Source organism: Dryobates pubescens, chromosome Z (assembly GCF_014839835.1).
Source record: "Dryobates pubescens isolate bDryPub1 chromosome Z, bDryPub1.pri, whole genome shotgun sequence".
In the NCBI taxonomy this organism is placed as follows: Eukaryota; Metazoa; Chordata; class Aves; order Piciformes; family Picidae; genus Dryobates; species Dryobates pubescens.
In genome coordinates, this window is record NC_071657.1 from 62,935,634 (window position 1) to 62,961,267 (window position 25,634).

Genomic DNA, 25,634 nt, shown 5'->3' on the forward strand with positions numbered 1-25,634 from the left:
GTGGGTTATTCTTGTTGATTGAATTATCTAGAATGTATGTAAATCTAGTATTCATATATGCTTCCAATTCCATTACTAGTGTGTTAATTTGATGCAAGTCCTTCTTTCTAGCAAAGTGGACATTACCAGTACCATACAGCTCGTAATGTCGGTGCTTTATGGAGACTATCCCTTTAGTGGGCCATTTCAAATAATCAGACTGGTGAAAATGACAATGCTATCCTTGAATGTTTAAAAACATATTAACATGTAAGAATAATTTTATTTTGTCAATACCACTCTTAGGACAATTTTTTGAATTATAATACACACACATCAGACAGTTAAAAAAGCCCCAGTGCTCAAAGGAAGGTGGCAGAAGGGTCACAGTGTAGTGATGTAATGCTGACCAAGTTCAATTTATTAGTCTGATTTAAAAGAAAATATAAAATATATTCCAGCATGAAACAGATCTCTGCTGTGCCTCAACATCACTGGTGCAGGCTCAATAACATTGACCAGATTGAGACTGAAACATGTTTTTTGGTGATTGAAGAGAAATTAACTAAGTGCTAAAGACGTTGGAACACTTTGAAATTCTTGTGTGTGGACCTGGGGGAATCTATAGACTATTCTATCAGTCTGTGCCCTGTTACCCCTGCATGCACTCACAAATGACTGCTGTGGAGGGTAAGGCAGATGAACTGAATAACAGCACCGATGTTCTCAAAGTGTGTTAAAAACAACTTCTAATGTGAGACTGAATAGGTGTTAAGGAATAAATTTTTATCCTATAGCTTCTGGAATAAACGACTTACAATTTTATTCTGGGGGTGGGTGGAGGTATGATGGAATCATCACAATGCTTTCTAGCCTTCAAACCTGTGAATTCGTGTGTCTCTTTTTGCGCAATTACATGTGTTAGGTCCACAAACTGAGAGGCTGCAAGGAGCAGGAAGAATCTTCTCCCTTCCCTGCAATATACAGCTATATGGGAGTAAGGTATCTGGGATTGGCTGTATCTGCAAATTGCTTACCTCACAAGACTGAGCAGTGCTCACACTATTTACAAAGAACTTGTCTTTCTTATATATTTGTACTACTTGAATAATCAGGATCATACTACTCATCAAATTTGCAGAGGAACAGGATTTGTCTGCAGGTTTCTTCAGTCTGTATCTTACATCTACACTGATAAATCACATGAACATGCCAGTGACTTCTTGCACTGAGGACTGCTGACACACAACTTCTTGTGTCCACACTAATAAGCTTAGTCAGAACAGAGTAGCTTTGTACCTTTTGCATGATCACAGTTTTGTGTGGCCACTGTCTGAACATTTCATCTGAATTCTGTGAGATTCGTTGTCTAGGGACAAATGTGCCAGGAAATTTTTTTTTAATACTTAGATGGATGTGTAAAACATTTTCATAATACTGATAATAGAATATCAGTGTTCAGGAGTGTGGTCCTGTTCACTCATTATGTCAGCGGCATAGGTCTATATTTTAGCATTGGGTATGCTCATATACTGACAAAAGTGTCCAGAAATTCTTCCCTTTTATGTGCTCTTGGAGGACATGCTAGCACTTCTGTTTTGATTCATGGCATGGCAGGAGGCTGTTGCTGCTCCAATCCTTGACCTTCTAAATCTGTCACTGCAATTTCCTTCTGGCAGTGTTTGTCAGTTGTCAGTGACAGCTGTACATCCATCATGCATTTTCCACCTGTCTGATGAGGCTCTTTAGCAGCCTTACAGTATGACTAGAAGTCTTAGACCTCTTCCCCATCTGCCTCACCAAATAATGCCTGATCCATTCAGAGTGATAATGGACATAACGAACAATCTTGCCCCATACGTCTTTCTACATTCCACTTCCCCAGAATAGTCACGATTCAGGGACATATTCACCCACCTTATTAGGAGGCATATGGTCTTCTCTTACAATTTGAGAAAAGGATTTCTGTGTCTGTCTCAGAATAAACAGGTTGCTATCTCATCCTGAGCTTTTGTGCAACCTGCACATCTGGATTCTTACACTGAAATTTTGTGTGGTGGCCCTCCTACACATTCTGTCACTGTATGTAAATGAAAACATACCTTGCAAACTGCAACTTTGCGTAACACTTGTGACTTGTTATGGTGATGACTCCAGCACCTCCCTGGGCAGCCCATTCCAATGGGCAATCACTGTTACTGTGAAGAACTTCTTCCTAAGATCTAGCCTAAACCTCCCCTGGTGCAGCTTGAGACTGTGTCCTCTTGTTCTGGTGCTGATTGCCTGAGAGAAGAGACCAACCCCCACCTGGCTACAACCTCCCTTCAGGTAGTTGTAGACAGCAATGAGGTCTCCTCTCAGCCTCCTCTTCTCCAGGCTAAGCAACCCCAGCTCCCTCAGCCTCTCCACACAGGGCTTGTGCTCCAGACCCCTCACCAGAAAACATAATGATATTTTCCTCAGTTTTGTGATCTGCCTTTTCTGAGGAATAATTTAGCAAAACCTTCAATAAGTGTAGGTTCAAACTGCAACTTAAATGCAGAAATAAGACTTTTACTTCCTTAAATATGTAAAAGGCAGGAAATACTCAGTAAAAATACTTTTTTTTCCCCTCTGTATCTGTGTCATCAAAGCTTGTTACATGCAAAACCTGATTGTATTCTGACACATTTTATATACAGGATTGCTGATTGAATTCCTTTGCCCTGTGACCTCTTCAAACAGAGTGTGAGAAATCAGTGAGACCTGTATGTGCATATAGGATGGCAGAGATTTAACCACCTTTGTGAGATCAATGTGTATGAACATTTTAATTAAAAATGTAGCACCCCAAACTGCTCCACACTGAGTACCTCTAAAATTCACTGGCATTTGTGGTGGTCACCATAGTCTACATGCATAGGGAGTTCACTGCATTTTTTCCAAATTTTAAGCTTTATTATTTTGTCCATGGATTTGGCTTATAGATAGACCTTAACTCAAAATTTTAACACTGGAAGGTACTTACTTATTCTGTGATCAGGCTCATACATGTTAACTGTCCTTAGGTTAGTTTTAACAGAAATGTCTGATGTCCTGAAATTAGTAATTGTCTGGATTAAAAACTAAAGCAACTTCGTTTTATCTTACTATTAAAAATAATATAAATTATTCTGAAATATGAGGAAATCTGTATAAATCCTTGAAAATGACAGGTGTTGTCTCATATCAATAGCCATGTCATAAAGCTGCATAGTCAAACCATGAAGGTGTAATTAATGAATTGACTGCTGCAAGGCTACCACTGTTATTATTCACTATGCTGCAGAACATACTTAAATTCCATTTTTAGCTCCAGATACTTTCATTTTAACTACAAAAAACCTCACTGAGAATCTGTATTTGAAGACACTATTTAGCTTTTCACAATAATGTTTTTCATTTTAGCTTGTTAAAGTACAGTCATAGGACATAGGTCATAGGTCGTGACTACTAACCCTGACACCAAGTGCGATGTCCAATCCCCTCTTGAACACCTCCAGGGATGGTGACTCCACCACCTCCCTGGGCAGCACATTCCAACAGCTAACAACTCTCTCTGTGAAGAACTTTTTCCTCACCTCAAGCCTAAACCTCCCCTGGTGCAGCTTGAGACTGTGTCCTCTTGTTCTGGTGCTGGTTGCCTGGGAGAATAGACCAACCCCCTCCTGGCTACAGCCCCCCTTCAGGTGGTTGTAGACAGCAATCAGGTCTCCCCCTGAGCCTCCTCTTCTCCAGGCTAAACAACCCCAGCTCCCTTAGCTGCTCCTCATAGAGCTTGTGCTCAAGGCCTCTCACCAGCCTCATTGCCCTTCTCTGGACACATTCAAGAGTCTCAATGTCCTTCTTAAATTGAGGGGCCCAGAACTGGACACAGGACTCAAGGGGTGGCCTAACCAGTGCTGAGTACAGGGGCACAATGACTTCCTTGCTTCTGCTGGCCATGCTATTCTTGGTGCAGACCAGGATGCCATTGGCCTTCTTGGCCACCTGGGCGCACTGCTGGCTCCTGTTCAGCTGGCTGTCAACCAGTACCTCCAGGTCCCTCTCTGTTTGGCAGCTCTCCAGCCACTCTGACCCCAGCCTGTAGCTCTGCATGGGGTTTTTGTGGCCAAAGTGCAGCACCCAGCACGTGGACTTGTTGAATGTCATAATAATAAGATAAGATAACAAGAAGGGAACTATAATGGCAGTGAAATAATTGAGAGTTATAGCTTATAATTAGAATAAAAATTAAAGTAGTAGAAGTTAGTCTTCTTTAGCGGAGGAGTAGGAGACAGTAAGAGGATTCCAATTATGTTCAAAAAGTAAAATTAAGAATTTTGAATCAGTAGCAGTCTGTAGATGTGCTCTTGTAATTTTGACCAGTGTGGTAGGCTGCTATATGGAGCCCGTTATTACAAAGATCCACTTTAACCATTTTTTTCTTACTGGCAGGTGTCCCACTGGCCTGAGGCCAGCAGCTGTGAGTGTACTGCAGCTTATGGTTTACACCAGAGTATAGAAAATGCCAACGCCTGCTGGCTGCACATAATTAAGCTGATTGTGGTCTGACAACATGAACTATGATACAGATATGTGATAAACATACAGAATATCTTACAAATTTGATTCTCTAACATGTTTTATCTACTTTTCTCCATAACAGATATGATATCTGCACTTATAAAAACAAGCCTTGTGGAACACTGGGTAAGATTATAAAGAGAATTTTCAGCTTCTATTTGCTGTTTCCTTGCTTTGTATTCAGCTATTGATTTACTAACTGATTAGATATTTTTAAGTTTATGCTTTCAAATGTTGCAATTTTGTAAACATGAATAATAAAAGGTAACCTGGGTGGATTTCAAGTTTGATGCTTTGTTGGAAGTTTAAATTAAGTGAGCTGCCACTGTGTGTTTCTTCTCTGTCAGTTGTACTTCTGATAAAACCTAGCAAAATACTCAGATGTACTTCTTGCAGAAGAGAATTTGCTGTTTACTTCCATTTAATCCATCTCATAGATCTAGTTACAAAAACCCTACAAGATTGAGGAAAAATTAAAAAATAAAGCAAATAAATCCACTCACCTTACAAATGGAACAAACTTTGAGGTTTGCACTGTAGCTGTGTTGTACAAAGGGAAGACAGCTTCAGATTTTTCCTTTCACAAACTTAGAGAAAAATACCATGGTAATAAAAATTACAGTAACATTGCAATCGTTGAAACAGTACTTTGACAATGGAGAGGTGCCCATAGCAAACTCAGGTGTAGGACAGAGTGCTGTTCTTTTCTCCATACCTAAATTTATGATGAAAAGTTACTTACTGTAGTATAGTTACTGCTGTTAATACTGCTTTGGTATATGAAGGAAATATTATTCAAAGACCGATGTAAAATTTATTTAGAGATTTTTTTCTGTTTGCATCCTTTTATAAGGTGCTTCCTCAGAAGCAATTAAAGATACAGTTGTAATTTAGCTAGTTCAGTTTGATATGCTTTTCTCAATCAAAGCTAGTAATTGTATTTGATTTGCCTTTCCCTCATAGTACTGTATGCTTTGATAGCCTTAACTGATGTTGTTTTTTCTGTAAGTCCTGCTCAAGTCAGCATAATGCCTCTGACACAAGGATGTGGTTTACTTGGGGAAAGGTACCAGGACTTTGCCTGCTGTACATATAAATGGCATCCACATCATGTTTTAGTAAAAGGCAAATGATGCTGATGAATTTCTAAATGTAATTGATTTTATTTGACTGTCTATATTGTTGTCATAAAATCATCTTTTCAAGTGTTGAAAGAAGAAAGTTTGAAAGAGTTCACAAACTCTTCCTATGATTCATGCACAAACTATTTGATATTTTTATGTGATATTTTTAACACAGATCATTAGTGTACAAGTTCTTACTGTATCAGACTTTGGCATAAAGGCAAATTCTGCTTCACTTGACTCCAGCATATCAGAGAATAGACTTTGGCAAATGTTTTCTTAAACAAAAGGCTTGATTTTAAGAAAAATAAAAATCACATGTGGTATCAGTTCCAACTCAGTGTATAGAACCTTAGGCAACACAACCATGATTTATCTGCATTATAGGCATTGAATTGGAGATGGGGCAAGGCCTTGTGGCCCTCTTTTGCAAGGCATTTTGAATTCTTACATCCCATTGATATCCAATAACTAAAGTTAAGCATGCATTTAAGGAATCTGAAAAAAGTGTCTTGGAGAGATCTCAGAAGGTTAGAACAAACTGAACCATTGGTATTTTAGGGAAAAACAGAAGTAAAGGATTTTGTGTTGCATAGACATTTCTCTCCTATTCCAGTTTCATAAAACAGGGAGTCTTTCATGTAACCTCTTAGAAAAGATAAACACAAATGTCTTTGCAGCACATCTGTGGCTCCAGTGAAGGACACCTCCTTTTAAAAATCTGAGCCTTGTCAAGACTGAGATCTTGACTTGATCTCTGTTGCTTTTGGCAAAAATGGAATGGAATTACATTAATCTGGTCCTGTAAGTCACTGAAGGAAGTACTCAGTTATAAGATCTGAAGATAAAGATGACTTTATGGCTCACATGTGGAGGACTTTGCAAAGGAACATGGTGGTATATTAAGTATTGCCATGTCATCTTCAGAATATCGTACTCAATTAGAATAGCATAGGTGAGCTGCAGTTATTGTATTTTCTACAGATTGCACACTGCAAAAAATATACATATTTTTCTTCGTGTGTAGTCTTTTTCACTTCTGATGTTTCATTCTGTAATCAGTGGGTGTGCCTACACTGATGATTCACTTACAACCTCAGTGCTGTTTTGGTGCAGATTCTACAAACACACATTGTCACCTGTTTTGCCTATGACAGTTTGGTTTTCCCTGTAGTTTTGGTGTGTGTAAATAAGACAATTTTTGAGAAAACAAAGTTAGAACTCATAGTCCCCAAATGCGCTATTTGTGCCTGTGTAAGATTTAGGGTCTAAATCATTACAGGAGCTATATTCGCATAATATTCTTTATTATTCTTTCCTTTAGAAACTTTGGAACCACATATGTAGTGGTTTAGCCTACATAATTAAAACTAGTTCAAAGTGGTGTTCAGCCCACATACAAAGATATGTGAAGAACTTCAATATCAGTCCTTCACTCTGATGACCCACTGCTATGATTCCAAATTGCTTGCTAAGGTGGACACATCCAGGAAGCACTTGTCATTTCACTGCTTGTTTACACTATGTCTAAACAGAATAATTCGAAGTGCAGGCTTACATGATTTCTTTCTTCCCCTCTCCCTGCCCCATTCCTCCCATCCTCCAGTTAGTAATACTTTTCAGTAATTTTTTGTTGTACTGTAGTTAACTGAGCAGATAATTTCCTTAAAGAAAGGATTAGTGCTTCTTTCAGATAAGAAACTCTGGGGAGGAATACATTAAATAAATCTGACATTTAGAGCTTTCTCTAGTGGCACTAAATTATGACTACAGTGCATTGGGTGATAATCTGTTGCTGAAGAATGTGTAAGGTACAGAAGAGCCATATTTGGTAAATGCCAATGGCTTTTTTGCTCTAAAGAAAGTTTTTAAAAGCACTTGTAATACAATAAGGTTTTAATTTCAGAAGATGATGGGTGATAAATGGAAAAGCCTTCCAAGCTTAAATGAATGCTGGTTATTAACATGTCTCCGCTCTCTTCATTGATGCATTCAGTTTTGTTTTTTAAAAACCTTTTTAAACGTACCATGTGGGGCTTTTTGTAGCTAAAAAAGATGCTTGTATGTTTTTATGAACCCACTAAACTTAAACAGATTTCTTTAGAAAAATAATGTGGATACATTTTGCTTTCTTCAGAATCAAGAATGTTAAAATAGAAATGCTTTCTTGAATTCCCTCTCCTGGCTCAAGTTACTAGGTGGTCCCAAGTTACCAGAAGTAAAATTTATAAATCTAACCCCTAGTCTAGACATTTTCCAGTACTGACTGCAGTTCAAAAAATATTAATGTCTAGCCGGCAAAGTGAAATTCCCCCCAGTGATTTTGCAAATGACTAGAAAGTTAACCTTTTGCCAACTGCTCCTTCTGTGCATAGAGGTTATTAAAAAGAATCCAGGCATTTATAACTAGGGCTTTTAAGACTGAAACACCTTGGCATGACCCTTTGTGTCTCCTTCTGTTTATTCAGGCTTGGCCTCTGTGGCTGGAATGTGTGAGCCTGAAAGGAGCTGCAGCATTAATGAAGACATTGGCCTAGGTTCAGCTTTTACCATTGCACATGAGATTGGTCACAAGTGAGTGAGTTTTTTTTTTTTAAATACTTTTTAATGTATCACCTTTTAAAATCCTAGTTTAATTATAGATTTTTTTTTAATTATTTTTTTTTCCTGCATGGCTGTACCATCTCTATTCTGGTGCTCCATGTTTCTGTATGTAGTTTCATGAGTGGCAATATATTTTGTTTAGTGTATTTTACCAAGAGCTTTGAACTTAGAGATGAAGACTTATTGCTTGGATTTCAGATTCCAGTTAAATCTGTGCTTTTGAGATTTGGCTCATGATCTTCCTACTCTGTTTCGTATTTTTAAGTATTTGGCATAGAAAATTCCCCCTCTTCCTTACTTTTGTCTTCCTTTATGAAACAAAAGTGGCTAAAAGGTCATTTTTTTTTCTTTTTGTTGTTTTGTCTTAAATATAATTCAAACTATTTTCACTAAAACATGGATTCTGTTGTCAATATTCATTCAATTTTAGTAATCTTTCATTCAAGTGTGAAATACATAAAACAGTCCTAGAGTGTTCATAGCATCACTTGTTAATTTTAAGCATCAGCATATCAGTTTTCAGAGCATGATATTATGACACTGATAAAATCTGAGTAGTTTGGTCTGGAAATGTTTCAGCTTTTTCTTTGAAAGACAGCATTGTTAGTACATTCTGATGAGTCTAAAAAGACCAGGCATCTTCTGTTATCAAGAAGTTTCCTTCCTTGTTTACATGAGTTTACCACATTGAGTTATGGATGACATCTTTTCTGGTCATTAGCAGGGATGCAAATGCTAAATGTTCCAATGCAGCCTGAAATGGAAGCCATCAATCTTTGATCAAACTTTAAAAAAAAAAAAAAAAAAAAAGTTACATACAGAAAAACTCACTGTAAATAATAACAACAACAACAACAAAACAACCAGGTTGGAAGAGACCTTCAAGATCATTGCGTCCAACCCCTCAACCAATCCAACCCACCTAAACAATTAAACCATGGCACCAAGCACCCCATCAAGTCTCCTGAACACCTTCAATGATGGTGACTCCACCACCTCCCTGGTCAGCCCATTCCAATGGACAATCACTCTCTCTGTATAGAACTTCTTCCTAATGTACTGAAGCAGATTAATTTTAGAATCCAAAAGCAGTTCCATAAATCTGAACAAAAGTAATTAAAACTGCATATAATTCTCCTCATCTTCATTTCCTTCCTTCTTTTCTTTTACTTGAATGAGTTGAAAAAAGGATAACGGGAAATACATTTTCACTATTGAGGAAAGAACTACTCAAAATCACTCATAGTTGTGAAATTCTTATTAATGCCATCTCTTATAGTAACAGTTAATCTTGCTGTGAATTTGTCACATGTTTAACAAGAAAAACAGCTGCATGTTTTGTGTATGTTATTCCACCGATACATGAGTCATTTAAATACATGCAGCTATTTTGTCATGCAAATTTGGCATGATGACAAGAATTGGTTTGAAGAATTTAGGCTTTGGTTAGAATCCAAGAAAAAACAATATTGTGATAGCATATATCCTGTGATCACAGGATTTTTTTTTAACCAGCTGTGTTTTCTGTATTCCATATCTGTCTGCTTCTTATACGTGATGTCTTTTAAAATTCTGAAATCTCACCTCTTTGAGGCTTTCTCCTCATCCTGTAGCTGGCACAACACATCAAATGCTGGTTTCAAAAGATTAGAAAGCTTATTCCTGTAGCTTTTATTCAATGTGAAATGATTAAACAGAGTTTCACTACAAGTTTGATTGTAAAAGCAAGCATGCCATGTAGATACATTCAGTAAAAGCTGAGAAGGCTATATGGGCATCAAATCAAGGTTCATAATGTTTTGTGCTTGTATTGAGCATGCATCCCCTCCTATTCACTCACAATGTGACTGAATCAAGGAAGTTGTTATTTCCTCTCAGCGTCCTGCTTCCTAGTACCTTCTAGAAGGTACTTGCATATGTGAGTGAAATAATTATTTTGGGGAGCTTTGTAAATGTTTTCTTTGGCTGCTCTGTGATGATTGCTTTTCCCTTCGGACATGCATAGGAAATAGGAAATTGGCTTCATTATCAAATGAAAAATATAAGCATTTAAGGGGTATGTCTACACTGCATATATAACATAAACCAACACATTACTCAGAATAGGAGGACTGCCCTTTGAGAGATCATGTTTTTATTAATTATATAGTTGCTGTGGAATACTGTTGTGGTGTTTATTTTTTAATTTTTAATTTTTTTAAAAAATGTTGGACTCAGGAATGAAATTTTCTTGCAATTAAAAGAGAACAGAAATAATATTAAATATATTTTGATTGATTATCCACAGTTTCTCTAAAGTTTGATTTGTAAGATTCCCTGATGAAAGCATGGCTCAACTTATTAGTTTCTAGTAGTTCATTACATTACAAAGTGATGAAAAGCCAGGAGTTCATTTACTCTGACTTTAAGTATATCGTAGTGTATTAAGTTTAAATAATTTAACTTTGTATTAATACAAGTAACTTCTACTTGATTAAAGAATATTAGCCAGAAATGTACTTAGTCTTGAAGACTTAAAGAGACTGACAGCATTATTATTATGGCCAGTCACACTTTGTTAAACACCATTATGTTGGGTGTTCTTTTGTAGCTTTTATGTGTGTATGATGCAGTTTTGGTGCACATAAGGTGTGTGCAGTTGAGACTCGTAACCAACTGAGGTTATGTGGGAGGAGAAATGTCAAAACATGAGGATAGTTGAGTGGGCTTGGAACAGACAAAAGGTGGAGTAAGAATTCACTAATGACAGACAGCTATTGAGGGCTGTACAGAAAGAGCAGAGAGAAAAGGCTGGTACCTAATGTAATTTCTGAAAAGTCAGAATTGTCTTGAAATAAAGAAGATGTAATGAATTGAAATTCAAAGGAGTTTGACTGTCCTCTGATAGAACAAAGATGTGAGAAATAATAAAAGGATAGATAGTAGTTTGTCAGTAAATTAGCTGAACAACATTCTATAATGTGTTTTTAGTTCTGAATTAGTTCACACAGCTAAAATGTGCCTTCAATTCTAGCATTTTTTAAAAAGTAATTTTAGTGTTTAGTCTTCTAATATTCCCATTGAAATCTGTCATTTTCCCATAAGAAAGTTCAGGTTTATGAATAGGCTGCATCGCTTTCTGGTAAGTTAGAATTTGCTGTGCTTTTTAGATGCTAATAAATGAAATTGTATTTGATGGGCTGTTTCATCATTGGCCATAACTCAGAGAAGAATGATGTTTGGGAAGCTAATGGGAAAACTAGTATGATAAAAGTAAGTGAAAATGATGTTGAATTTCATGATAGATGTGACTGTTATAAAGCTACCATTATTCAGTTGGTTTGTTTTCCAAGTTTTCAGGGAAGTAGTATGTTTCAACAAAGTCAAAGTTCTAAATTCTACAGTACTTCAGAATGAAGAATATGGGATGCTTCAAACCATATACTGATCTCCAAATGCAGGATGTCATCAGTTAGGGTTAAACTCCACATTAAGAAATGGAAATAGAAAGTGAAGTAACTAGGTAACCATGTTTCCTTCCTTGAGGGGAACAATGTGGTATGTGCATGATCTTGAATGAAAATAACCTGGTTTTTCAAAACCATAATTAATTTTTTTTACACCTCCCCTTATTTCTAATGTCATTTAAGGATGAGTTGCAGTTTGCATGCTGTTATGAAGCCATAACCAATACTATTAAATAACCTCTGCTGGAAATGTATGGAGGGCTACACATAATTATCTCTTATGACATAATATGGGTGGTATGATTAAAAATAGTAAGGAAAAATTGCTGACCGTCTATTTGTATTTTATACCATGGGATATGAAGATTGTATCTTCTCAAAAAAAATTGTCTATGGTATTGTATCATTTGACAAATAGTTAATTACTTGCAGACATGAGAATAATTAATAAACTTATCATATATGTCCACTCAGAAATTGCAATTTGTATGAACATAGCAGTAATCAGATGTGCTGGCCTCTTAGTATTTTAAGAAGTATACAAACTACAAAATTTGAAGGAGAGTTTTGGTTATGATTTTAATGTTTTCAGTTTTGCTGCTTTGCACAGCTCTTTCCTCTTTCTTGGGGAAAAATAGCTATAATCTTTAAAGCAATACCAGCTGGTAGGTTAAACATCTTTTCTTAAGCTTCTGTGTCAGATGAGAAAACTTTTCACCCTCTCCCTGCCCATTTGGCTGTTCTTTTAAAGACAACATTTTACTGGTAGTTCTAGGCAGGGTTTGTAAGCAATGGAAGTAACAGTCTGCATCTGTTTAGTGAGTTTGCACAAGGTAACAGTGACTCCATGAAAAACATAGAATACATAGAATATACCAGGTTGGAAGAGACCTTCAAGATCATCACGTCCAACCCATCAACCAATCCAACCCACCTAAACAACTAAGCCATGGCACCAAGCACCCCATCAAGTCTCCTCCTGAACACCTTCAATGATGGCGACTCCACCACCTCCCTGGGCAGCCCATTCCAATGGGCAATCACTCTCTCTGTATAGAACTTCTTCCTAACATCCAACCTAAACCTCCCCTGGCGCAGCCTGAGACTTTGTCCTCTTGTTCTGGTACTGGCTGCCTGGGACATTTTTTGTTCCTTCTTTTCTTCTCTGCCTTCTGACCCCAATCTAATTGCAGATGTGCTTTTATAAAAGATATAGCGTTAATGTAACAATGGCCAAATAGAATCAGTATGTCATGATGGAAATAAAGCTGGTACTTTGGACAGAAATGTGTTTTCATCTGCTATCTTGACCATAGGAGTGCAAATTACTGGTCTGGAATGTCATGCTACCACTACCACCTTTGGAAACAGATGACAATAATTGCAAAACCCCATTCCAAGCATGAGAAAAAGATTACCTGCACCTTGTAATAATTTTCCTCCTAAATGCAGAAGCAAGGTTAAGTAGAAGAGCCTTTTTAGATGGGAATAGGTGATTTAGGTGCATGAATATCTATAAAAACTGAGACTATCATCAGCTCTTGAAAAGGCATTGAGTTTCTATGTACATCAAGGATCGCATCTTCCATTCATTGACATGTCTTTTATCAGGCATATCACTGCCAGCAACATCACATTTTTCACAAGAAGGGCTAGTGGAAGGAAAGCTGTTAAACTGCAAGGTAGAAATTTAATTTCAGTTTATCTTTCAGTTGAAGTCTGTAATTCCTTTGACGAATTGAATACAATAACTAGGCATAAACTGAGTATCAGATGCAGTCAGCGTAATCCAAATCTGGCCAGCCTGATCTAGTCTGAGGTGTCCCTGCCCATGGCAGGGGGGTTTTAACTAGATGATGCTTGTGGTCCCTTCCAACCCAGACTGATTCTATGATTCTATGATTCTATGAACTCTTTCCCACATACCCAAATGCCCATTTCTATAACGGAGTCACTCATACAGATTATGAAAAGCAGAGGTTTTCTATTTCAAGACATTATACGCAGAATCATAGAATAGTTTGGATTGGAAGGGACATTAATGATCTTACAGTCCCAACTACATGGGCAGGAACACTTTCCACTAGACCAGTTTGCTCAAAGCCACATCCACCCTAGTGTTGAAAACTCCCAGGGATGGGGAATCCACAGCTTCTCTGGGCAACCTGTTCTAGTGTCTAACCATCCTCATCATAAAAAATTTCTTCCTAATATCTAATCTGCATCTGTCCTCTTATTTTAAAGTCATTACCCCTTGTACAGATACAATTCAAATGCAAATGTTTCTATTTTAAGAAACTAAGGTACTTGTTTCCTAATTTTAGGAAACTAAGGCAATTGAGAACTAGGTCAATAAAGCACACCTTTAATTCTAAAATTCTGATCCTGTTTGTTGCATTTGGCTTCTAAGTTCTTCCCTCCCAAAATATTTATCAATATTGAGGACTGGTCATCAGTGATTTCACTATAATACCTACATTGCTCAGATGAGTTGTTTGTAAAGGTGTGGTTTTTTTAGACATGGAGTTTTCTTCATTTGATAATGCAACAGTCTATGTTTAAAGATACTGTATGCTAAACTAGATGCATGCTGGCATTGCTGAAGACTAGTTTTACCACAGGGAAGAATCCCACCAGCAAGGAAGTGCTGTTTTTTGATAATTAAACCCTTCTCCAGCTTCTAGGAAACATCCATTGGTCACTGATGTTCATTTTCATATTTCCATGTGATTAATAGAGTTTGGGAGGAATGGGTGGCTGTACCTTGCACTTACAAGGTATACAGGGTTGTCATGATGTGCTTAAGACATGAAACAGTATCCAGGATACTGAAGCTTAGAGTAACGTAAAGTTCTTGTGTTTTTCTACCACCTTCTGAAGCTGTTCAGATTAATACAACATCACTTTCACTGTTTTCAGTAAAGAAAGTGATGTGAACTGGTACGAAGTGGTATTGTTAGCAGATAAAATGGCCAGCCTCAAATCTACTACCATTTGTATGTTCTGGCAGTATGTCCTAGAAAATCAAATTGGAGTGTTTTAGCACATTTGTGTTCTTGAATGATGGTTAAGATATCAGAGAGTCTCTTCAGCATTTGTAATACAGAAGTTCCAAAGACTGACCTCTTTGTGTGATATATGAAGAAATGACAGTTTCACTGCTCTGGGTGTGCAGAAGCTAAGTTTTGACATTCCTTTTAAATACTTCTCTGTCTCATGGCCAGGGAGGACCTTGTGTGTCTCAGTACCTGTCCCTCTGATTTCATAAGCTTTGTGACATGTTTGGAAGGAAGAAAGGAAGGAATTTGACCAAAGGTTAATATTTAATAAAACAAATTTTTACTCCCAAGTAACTGAATGGAAGCTAATCAAAGACAGACTAAGAAAATGGAGTATTAAATATTCTGTTCAGTTCCATAAATGTTGTTGATTTCTTATGAATAACAGTAATAATTTAGCTGAAGGTAGTCTGTAGTAAAAGTATTTTTTAAACAGATACACTATTAATTTAGCTGTGTTTTTAATTATATGGTTATGTTGATGATCTGTGTGTCCCAAGTGTGTATGCCAGTGATCACTAAGACAAAGGATTTGTCTGCCATATATCTTAATCCAGAGTAAAATTTGGTAAAATTTAATTAATTAGTTGCCTGGGAATTTCTGTTAGCTAAGTGCCACCCACAGGTTTCTTACTCTATTTTCTGCTGATTTTCAGTCATCTTCATTCTAACATTCCATGACAAGGCAGAGTGCTAATAGAAGGGCTCTTAGTCACTCTGTGAGTGGACACATGGAGGGATTGTGTGTACAGCATGGCCTTGGAAATTGTTCTGCTTGAATTATCATTGATTGCTCTGTACGTAAACTCTACTGTTACAGCTACATACCTGTTCTCCAGTTGCCCTGGTTTACACTGTGTATTCCGTGTCCAAGTATAATGCCAAATAAGAACTAAGTGCTCTGTATTTATCTTGCAAGAACATTGTTGAATTTTCTTTAAAAGCTTTAAAAAATAAGTAAAATGCTTTCAAAAGTCTGTGGGAGAAAAGTCAGTTACGTAACTGTGCAGTATTCTGAACAGAATTTAACTCATCATGATTCTCCATGTAAGAGTTCTCCTGTACTGTGTTCCTTTATCTGACATGATTTCAGGAAAGGTGACATTAAGTTTCAAGAGACACACGATGCTGTAGATAAGTAATGATCTGTTTCTCTTCTTTTTTGGGCAGTTTTGGTATGAATCATGATGGAATTGGAAATTCCTGTGGGACCAAAGGTCACGAAGCAGCAAAGCTAATGGCAGCTCATATTACAGCGAACACCAACCCTTTCTCTTGGTCAGCCTGCAGTCGGGATTACATCACCAGTTTTTTAGAGTAAGTAATCTCCCAATAAAAATGACAAGTTTCCAAAAAAATTGAGACTTTTCTGGATAAATACTGTGTCCTGTTCTGATAGTTTACATTTTTAGTATGGACAGGAATACAGCAAGTCAATTCAGATTTTTATTTTGTAGAGCATTTTTTCCTTTGTAATGGCAAAACCTTCTTCTGCTCTCTTCTCCTAAGGGACAGTTCTAATTTTCAATCTATTTGAAACATTTTGAACCACTGACCGTATCTCATTATTTCATTAATCTGAGGGTGGGAAACAAAGAAGTGTGGAATTTATTTGTGAATGGGAAATATGTTTTAGAACACATTCATAATATGAGGCAATCTAATGAAGGGAAAGTGGCTGTAGCCCTGTACATTTAATTCTCCAGATTTTTTTTCATGTAGTCTTCTGGGGCTTTATGTGCTTTATATATCAATTTTCTTCAGTAGCATTGGTGAGAATATGAAGATTATGAGAGATAATGATCTAGATCTTTGCATTAATACCTTGAAACTGTGCTAACTTATACTTTTTGCCAATGGAAACCTGGCCTGCATCAGAAACAGTGTGGCCAGCAGGAGCAGGGAAGTCATTGTGCCCTTGTACTCGGCACTGGTTGGGCCACACCTTGATCCAGTTCTGGGCCCCCTAGTTTAAGAAGGACATTGAGACTCTTGAATGTGTCCAGAGAAGGGCAATGAGGCTGGTGAGAGGCCTTGAGCACAAGCCCTATGAGGAGAGGCTAAGGGAGCTGGGGTTGTTAAGCCTGAAGAAGAGGACACCTCATTGCTGTCTACAACTACCTGAAGGGTGGTTGTAGCTAGGAGGGGGTTGGTCTCTTCTCCCAGGCAACCAGCACCAGAACAAGAGGACACAGTCTCAAGCTGCACCAGGGGAAGTTTAGGCTTGAGGTGAGGAGAAAGTTCTTCACAGGAGGAGTTGGAATGTGCTACCCAGGGAGGTGGTGGAGTCACCATCCCTGGAGGTGTTCAAAAAGGGATTGTATGGGGTGCTTGGTGCCATGGTTTAGTAGGCATGAGGTGTTCAGTGATGGGTTGGACTTGATGATCTTTGAGGTCTTTTTCAACCTTATTGATTCTATGATTCTATGATTCTGTGCTGGTTTCGATTCAGAAGTAGATTGCTACCTGAAATTTCACTTCTGTATGAAAAAATTTAAACAATCAAAATATGTTATCCTCAAAAATGTGCTTATACCAATGTGTACATTGGTACATGTGATGTACAATGAAAGTTTTGTTTGTGTTTTACATATAGGAAGACATAATGGCGAGTTCACTGAGAACAGATTAATAACAGGAATTTTTCTAATGGCATCAAATGTGTTTTACAGGAACAAATGGCAGTTGGTTGGTAGGTTCAGGGTCATCAGTGCAATAATTTCTTTGAGAAAAAATGGTTCTTCAATCTTTCAGATACTTGGTGTGTTTTATGAGATCAACATATACCGTTCAGGTGGTCTAACCATGAGACTACTAAGAACAAAAGTAACTTCTCCTTCTCTTTCAAGGATCTAACATCAGAATAAGATGCTGTATTCTGAATCTAACCTGAAGGTACCCACACAGACCAATAAATTTTCATTAGGTTGGTTCTAATGTAGCTTCCCACACAATGTAGACAATCACTGAATTGTTTTGAAGAGGTGTATCAGTTCCCTAGCCAGTCAATGGGCAGAGATTGACGTTCAATGTTGGTGATGTTCAGAGTTTAAAAAAAAGTAGTTTTCAGCTACTGTATCAGGTTAAGGCATTTTGTATCACCCCACTGAATGGTGCACTCACCAGTTTTAAGTGTTTGAGTATTTAAACTGAAGCACACTGAGTAAGTCATCCTTACACATAAGTGTGATACAAGCTTCTCACACTAAATGGATTTCCCCAGAAGAGATATGAGTGTATTCATTTAACATTATCATTATAAAAACCCCCAACAAACAAGGTAGCTTTGTTTTATCATTACCAATAATTCAACACAGTTCCCTTCAGTAGTCTTTCTTGTATGTCATGTAGCCTGATTTTAACTGTGACAAAGAGTATGTTTTTCACATATCTTCTGAGCGATCATTTCACAGGTTAGTACTTCCATCTGTAAGCTTACAGTTCAGGTATTTTCTTCTGGAATTTGTGACTTTAATTCTTACTGTTACAGTTCTGCTACTTTTTGTCTCCTTTACTTTGTTGCTCTCCTCTAGACTCTTTTTTTGTGTTCTGAAAAACCTACACATAGCACCTTCAATAATAAATTATCCTTTATAATGTTTTAGCTTTATTTATGTAAGCTGGCATGTGGAATATTTATTTTCAAAACCACCTTGATTAAACATTATTGTACACATTGCAGTTATGAACAGATTTTCCAGCTGAACAGGTTACTGTCTTAAATAACATATTAAGAGCCAAAAATAACTTCTCCTTCATCTACTGATTTTGCAGTCTGTTTTTAAAAAGGTTAAATCTCTCACACATGAACTGTTCATTATGATTCTATACTTGTTATTGTTTATGGTTCTAATACCCTATAAATGAAGTTGTTTTATTATTTCTTGAGGTACAATGATCCCTAAAATTTTAGGGCTTTTCTCCCACTTTCTAGTTTTCTCCCCATCTTTTCATGTTATCTCTTCAGTGGTAACACGAAACTATTGGGATAGTTACACAGGTACCTGTAGGACAGCTGTCAAAAGCCTAGATTACCTTTTCTCACCCATTTGCACCTTTCCTTAAGTGAGAATAGCGACAAGGGAATTAGTGAGTTTCATGCAATAGCGATTCCCTGACTGCTTCCATAAGAGCAAAACAGTCTGCGTCCAGACAACAAAAAATATTCTGCTTTTTTTTCTTAATAGTTCTTTGCAACTTAACAACAGATGAGGAAAATGCTGATTTAGAACTTTAGAGGCAAAGGTTCAAGATGTCATCAGAGTCTTTGGATGTGTCTGTCCCCTTTATTTCCATTTTTTCTCAAGAAAGGGAAACCAGCTGGGATAGGACTCAGTAGACTACAAACAAGGAAGATAAGTAGGTGTTTATGTTTTGGTGTTTGTTTTTTCTTTTTCCTGCCACTCATGGCTAGTTTAGGATTTACATATGTCTAACAAGAAAGGCAGAATGTGATGGGATGAAATGCAGATACCCAAGCCGAAATGTGAGATTGTGAGTCTAAATGACATACCACAACACCTTTTAGATTTATTGGCTTGGATCTGCATATAAATTTAGACATGGCTGTCATGCCACCAGGATAATGCAACTGTACTTTTCACTAGAAGACCATGTGTTTCTAGTATTACTATATGGTATTCTGTATGGTTTCTAGTATTACTAGATTAATGTAAATTTAATAGTTTATCAGCTTGGGTCACTGCTTGCTACAGTGGTTTTGCACTGTATGCCATTTTGTAGTGTAGATACTGCATTGTTCTTTATCATTAGGCAGAAGCATTTTGAAACAGAAATCATCCTGTTGTGTGAGAGACTAAATCTTGTCTCTCTTGATGTGACTCAACAAAGATCAAATCACCTTTGCTCCTTGCCCAGACAATAGCTGATGTGTATTGGGCAGATGCCACTGGACACACCACTGGATAACGACTCTGGAATGTGCATGAGACAAGATCATCTTTCACCATCAGCTACCCTGGAAAGGGGGGATGGTGAAAAGGACAATAGTTTCACCACCTAGACCTATACCTAAAAAACTGTATAAAGGACCCGAGCAACTACTGGCTCAGAAGAAGGAAAACACCTGGGCAATGCCTGCTCTGAAGAAAAACTAAGAGAATACCAGGAGAGAAAAGGACAGACACAGGAGAAAAGACATCACCATGTAGCCTGAAGGCAGAAGAGCAGGAGGAACCCTCTTTGTATCCTAAGTTCCGCCTGCTGCAACTCACGGAGCTGAAGAAGCTGCTCAGAGAATGACTTGGACTTTGGGATTTCTCCCTCCCCTCCTCCAGTATAGGACAGCACAGCCAACAAGGCAGCATCCTTCCTCCACAGACCCAAACTGTCTTGGGGGTGGTAATATATACTTCCTTTCCTCTTCTCTCTCCCTCTTCTCTCTCTCTCTCAACTTTTCCCCCTCTCTCTCTCCCTTCTGATCCATCCACTTTATTCCATTAATAAATAGCCTCACTGTTGATAGTTTGGCCTCATTTGTGCCTCTAATTGCATAACATGGGAAGATTCAAAAGAACTGAGTCTCTTGTCCTCTCTGGACCAAGACAGTAATATTGGCATAGTTATCAGGATTTGAACCTGTGCAGGGTGACCCAAATGGATTTCCAATATTAGTGTCTTGGTCCAGAGAGGGTAAGAGACTTAGTTCTTTTGAAAATTCCTGTGTTATGAAATTAGAAGCACAAATGAGGCCAAAATATCAACAGCTAGACTATTTATTAACAGAATAAAGTAGAACAGAAGAAGGAAGAGAGAGAGATGGAAAAAATAGAGAGGGAGGAGAGAGAAGTGGAAAGGAATTATATTACCACACCCCTCACCCCCCCAAGACAGTTTGGGTCTGTGGAGGAAGGGTGCTGCCTCTTTGGCATAAAGGAGATATCATCCTTGTTGGCTGTGCTGTCCTCTGCTGGAGGAGAGGAGGCAGAGATCCCAAAGTCCAAGTCCAAGTCCTTCTCTGAGCAGCTTCTTCAGCTCCATGATTGCAGCAGGCAGAACTTAGGACACAGAGAGAGGGTTCTTCCTGGTCTGCCTTTTCCAGGCTGCACGGTAATGTCTCTGTCCTCTTCTCTCCTGGTATTTTCTTCATTTTTCTTCAGAGTGGCATTGTCCAGGTATTTTTCTTCTTTAGAGCCACTAGTTGCTCAGATCTTTTATACAGTTTTTCAGGTATGTGTCCAGGTGGTGAATTAATTGTCCTTTCACCATCCTCCCTTTCTGAAGTACCTGATGGGTGGAGATGATCTTGTCTTATGCATATTCCAGAGAGTATCAATAGCAGTGGCATCTGCCCATTTTTTCCAGGCTGTAGTGGGCAGCCATAAGGTGCAGGATTTGAAGTTACCTATTGCCTCTTGGATCTGCAGTCTGGTGAGCAATCTTTGTCCTTTCTTGGGGCACATCTCAGTTCATAATACAATCACAAGGTGATTTGCCTCTGCGATTTGTAGACAGGATTCCTACATGGTGACACTCAAAAGTAGACCTTCATCATTATTTTTCTCTTCCTCAAGATCTTTTAAAAATCTACACCCAGGAACAAATTTTCCAGATTGAGGCTGCTGAAAAATACCCATTAAGTATCCCTTGGAAGATAGCAGTTCATTCAGGTACTAGTTGGGAAAGCAATTAATTTTGCAAGACTGCTGGATAGAGGATGAGTATGGCTCAAAGAAAGACAATGAGAAAAAATAAACTATGCATTGCTAGTAGAGCTATCAAAACTCTTCAAGAGGAATATCCAGTCAGCACACACTCCAAAATGGCCAAGGAAAATAATTGTTTTCTGGGGAAAACATTCCTTCTAGTATGTAATAGCTGTTGTCAATCAAGCTTTATGTTAGAGTGAAAAATTGACTGAATTTAGTTTATTAACTGAATTGTTCATCAACTCTTTAGAGGGATTTTAAATCTGCAGAGGGCAGAGATTCCTGTGGGAGGAGTAGAAACATTTAATATCTGTTTAAAGGAGAAATGAACCCAGCCTGAAATTGTTTGTAAGTGAAAACTAATTAGTATAAATGTCATTATATGCAGTGTGTGTGTATACAATGTGCATGTATGTATCTATATCTAAATATATAGATATAAAATATGCAAGTTTTATTATATCCAGCATATATTTATATAGCATGCTTATATAGCCATACAGATAGCTAGATATTATAATGGGTTGATGCAAGGGCAAACCTGTCTGCTCCCCCAAACACTAAAGTGAGGGGGAAAGTAACACAAAAAACCTCAGGGTTGAGATAAAGAGGTAAGATGAGAGTTTAATATAAGATATCATAATCACAATGCACACTTACCTTAGCTAATAATCTAGTTAATCTAATAATGCAATGTATGATTACCTTAATTTAGCTTATGTGCATAAGCGGAACAGGGAAAGAGAGGAAAAAACCCAACATAAAACAGAAAACCAAAATCAGTGCCACCTGTCTCACCACCATGCATGCAGAAAAAGAGCCAACACCCAAAACCTCAAGCCCAAAACCAGCAACCAGAACAGGAAACTTCTCATGTTGCAATCTGAAATTCAAGGCCCATAATACTTTGCTCCAGTTAGTACATTAATTTTTGAAGCTGGCATGACTGCAGCATGGTAGGTTCAACTCCACCCATGACAGACATAAATTAGAATACTTTTTTTTCCTTAGAATTCTTCATTTGATTAATAACAAAATCTGAGTTATTTCTGGAATCATACTTTGTTAGTCTTTCAGCATTGGAGAGGAGAAGGTGTTAGAAGAAGTCAGATGGCACCAAGTCTGTCTTCAGAGGCAGGATTGTCCTTTGAAGATGAATGGAAAAGAACTGAGAGTCTTCAAACTATTTGAATAAGTAAGGTCTATCCCAGGAAATTATTGAAGAGTCTCTAGGATTGCCATATGGCATGACTGAGATCTGAGACTGCAGATTTCTAACTCTGAAAGGAAACCAAATTTACCTTGAAACAAGAACACCCATGTGGACAATATTAGAAAATTATCCTGTGCCTGGGACCAGATACTGTCTGCCCAAGAATCTTGGACATACAGGTGGATATGCAAGATAAATATAGGTACATCTTGGTTATGCCTCAGGTACTATTTCTGGTGGATTTGCCAGTCTGATACTCCAGAAATCTAAATGAACTTTTCAAAGAAATACAAGTGAAGACTAGGTTACATCATTCATATGAAAATTTCATGTCTCTCTCGACAAATCACTGGAGAAAATTTGCTTTCAGTATTATCTGTTGAACTACATTTTGGATTTACTTACTTATTTAGTTAGTTAAAGTTTACTAGGACTTTGATATTTGAGATAATTGAACAAACGGCATATGTTGCCAATTAATGTAGGCTTCTGAAACTTTGCAATTCTTATTCTTTATTGTAAAGGCTACTCTGTTAAAAAGCCCCTAAGTTTCTGTAAGCATGGGCTGGCAGTATGTTTTTGAGCACTGACTTTGCACAGTGCTCTTTGGCTGCCTCTTGGGTTATTTTGATTCAAGGAAATTGTAAAGGGCAGAATCGGCAGCAGATTCCCATTAACTTATTTGTAGAATGTGTGATAAGATAAAGATAGAACAACAAATTGGCCTGGTGTTTTATAGCCTAGTGTCTCCCAAACTCTCAAGGCTGGATACTACCAAATTTTGGTGGATGAAACAATAATTTTTTCCTAATATGACTGCTGGATAATTACACAAATGAATAAAAGAATGCTTTGGAATGCAGGCCATATTGCAGAGATATGCATACATTAAATAAATAGCAAAATTATCTACTACCAACCAAAAGAAAAATTGTGCAAAATTGGTCTTTGCTATGAAATATCTTTTAAGATGTAAAGCCAGCCTTGCATAACAGCTTGGAAAAAAAAGCAGAATTTATCATGAGAGTGTGTGGTAAACCCTCATCAATATATGAATTTCCGCAATACCCAAGAATGTTTTCACTCAGTAATTCTATTCTAATTCATTACAATTTTAAACATACCACTCTAAATCACACTCCTGTTACTTATGCCTGGATGAACAAGGAGCTCCTGGATATGCTGACACACAAAAAGAAACTCTACAAGGAGTGGAAGAAAGGACAGCTAGAATGGGGCATATAAGGAAGCTGCCCGAGCAGCTTGAGACCTGGTTAGAAAAGCTTAAGCTCAGTTAGAATTAAATCTAGCCAGGGAGATCAAGGGGAACAGTAAAATTTTCTGCATGTGTATTAGTGGTAAAAAGAAGACTAGGGAAGGTGTGGGGCCCCTCAAAAATTAAATAGGTGAAGTGGTGACAAGTGACATGGTGAAGGCTGAGATTCTCAATGACTTCTTTACCTCAGTCTTCACTGGCAAGAGCTCCAGCCTCACTCCCAGAATAACAGAAGATAATGGCAGGGACTGGAAGAAGGAACTGCTCATTGTGAGTGAAGGTGAGGTTTGTGACCATCTGAAGAATCTGAAAGTGTTCAAGTCCATGGGACCTGATGGGATACACCCACAGGTGCTGAGGGAACTGTTGGATGAGTTCGCTAGGTCGCTCTGCACTCCATCATATTCCAAAAGTCATGGCAGTCTGGGGATGTGTTCACTGACTGGAAAAGGGGAAGCATAACCCCCATTTTTAAAAAGGGAGTGAAGGATCACCCAGGGAACCGTACACCAGTCAGTCTTAGCTCTGTGCCTCATAAGATTGTGGAGCAGATCCTCCTGGGGACACTGCTGAGGCAGAAGAACAGAATAGAATAGAACAGAACAGAACAGAATTAACCTGGTTGGAAAAGACCTTCGAGATCACCAAGTCCAACCTATGACCCAACACCATCTAATCAACTAAACCATGGCACTAAGTGCCCCATCCAGTCTCTTCCTAAACACCTCCAGTGATGGTGACTCTACCACCTTGTGGGCATCCCATTCCAATGGCCAATCACTCTTTCTGTGAAGAACTTCTTCCTAAGATCCAGCCTAAACCTCCCATGGTGCAGCTTGAGACTGTGTCCTCTTGTTCTGGTGCTGGTTGCCTGAGAGAAGACACCAATCCCCACCTGGCTACAACCTCCCTTCAGGTAGTTGTAGACAGCAATAAGATCTCCCCTGAGCCTCCTCTTCTCCAGGCCAAGCAACTCCAGCTCCCTCAGCCTCTCATCATAGGCCTTGTGCTCCAAACCCCTCCCCAGCTTTGTTGCCCTTCTCTGGACATGTTCCAGTAACTTAACATCCTTCCTAAACTGAGGGTCCCAGAACTGGACACAGGACTCAAGGTGTGGCCTAACCAGCACCGAGTACAGGGGCAAAATGACCTCCCTGCTCCTGCTGGCCACACTATTCCTGATACAGGCCAGGATGCTGTTGGCCTTCTTGGCCACCTGGGCACACTGCTGGCTCATGTTCAGCCTACTATCAACCAGTACCCCTAGGTCCCTTTCTGCCTGGCCACTCTTCATCCACTCTGACCCCAGCCTGTAGCAATGCATGAGGTTGCTGTGGTCAGTGTGTAGAACCTGGCGCTTAGATGTGTTAAATCTCATGCCATTGGACTCTGCCCATCTGTCCAGCCTCTCAAGTTCCCTCTGGAGAGCTCTCCTACCCTCTAACAGATCAACACCTGCCCGCAGCTTGGTGTCTTCTGCAAATTTACTCATGATGGACTCAATCCCCTTGTCCAGATCATCAGTAAAGATATTGAAAATGATAGGCCCCAGCACTGATCCCCGGGGGACACCACTAGTGACTGGCTGCCAGAAGAATAACAAATAAAAGAGAAAGACGTTAGGAGAACTATTAGTTCAAAGCATCGTTAGTCTCCTTATCTGCATGGTCAGCTAGCAGTG

The 25,634-nt window shown here is 38.4% G+C and overlaps 1 protein-coding gene across 1 annotated transcript in view; it reads left to right on the plus strand.

Annotated features, from left to right (window-relative positions):
* Positions 1-25,634, plus strand: part of ADAMTS6 (ADAM metallopeptidase with thrombospondin type 1 motif 6) — a 182,615-nt gene that overhangs the window by 73,057 nt on the left and 83,924 nt on the right. The window contains exons 7-9 of the mRNA XM_054178600.1: positions 4,646-4,689; positions 8,156-8,261; positions 15,967-16,113. Coding sequence (XP_054034575.1) covers positions 4,646-4,689; positions 8,156-8,261; positions 15,967-16,113 — 297 coding nt within the window. The remainder of the gene's footprint in view (positions 1-4,645; positions 4,690-8,155; positions 8,262-15,966; positions 16,114-25,634) is intronic.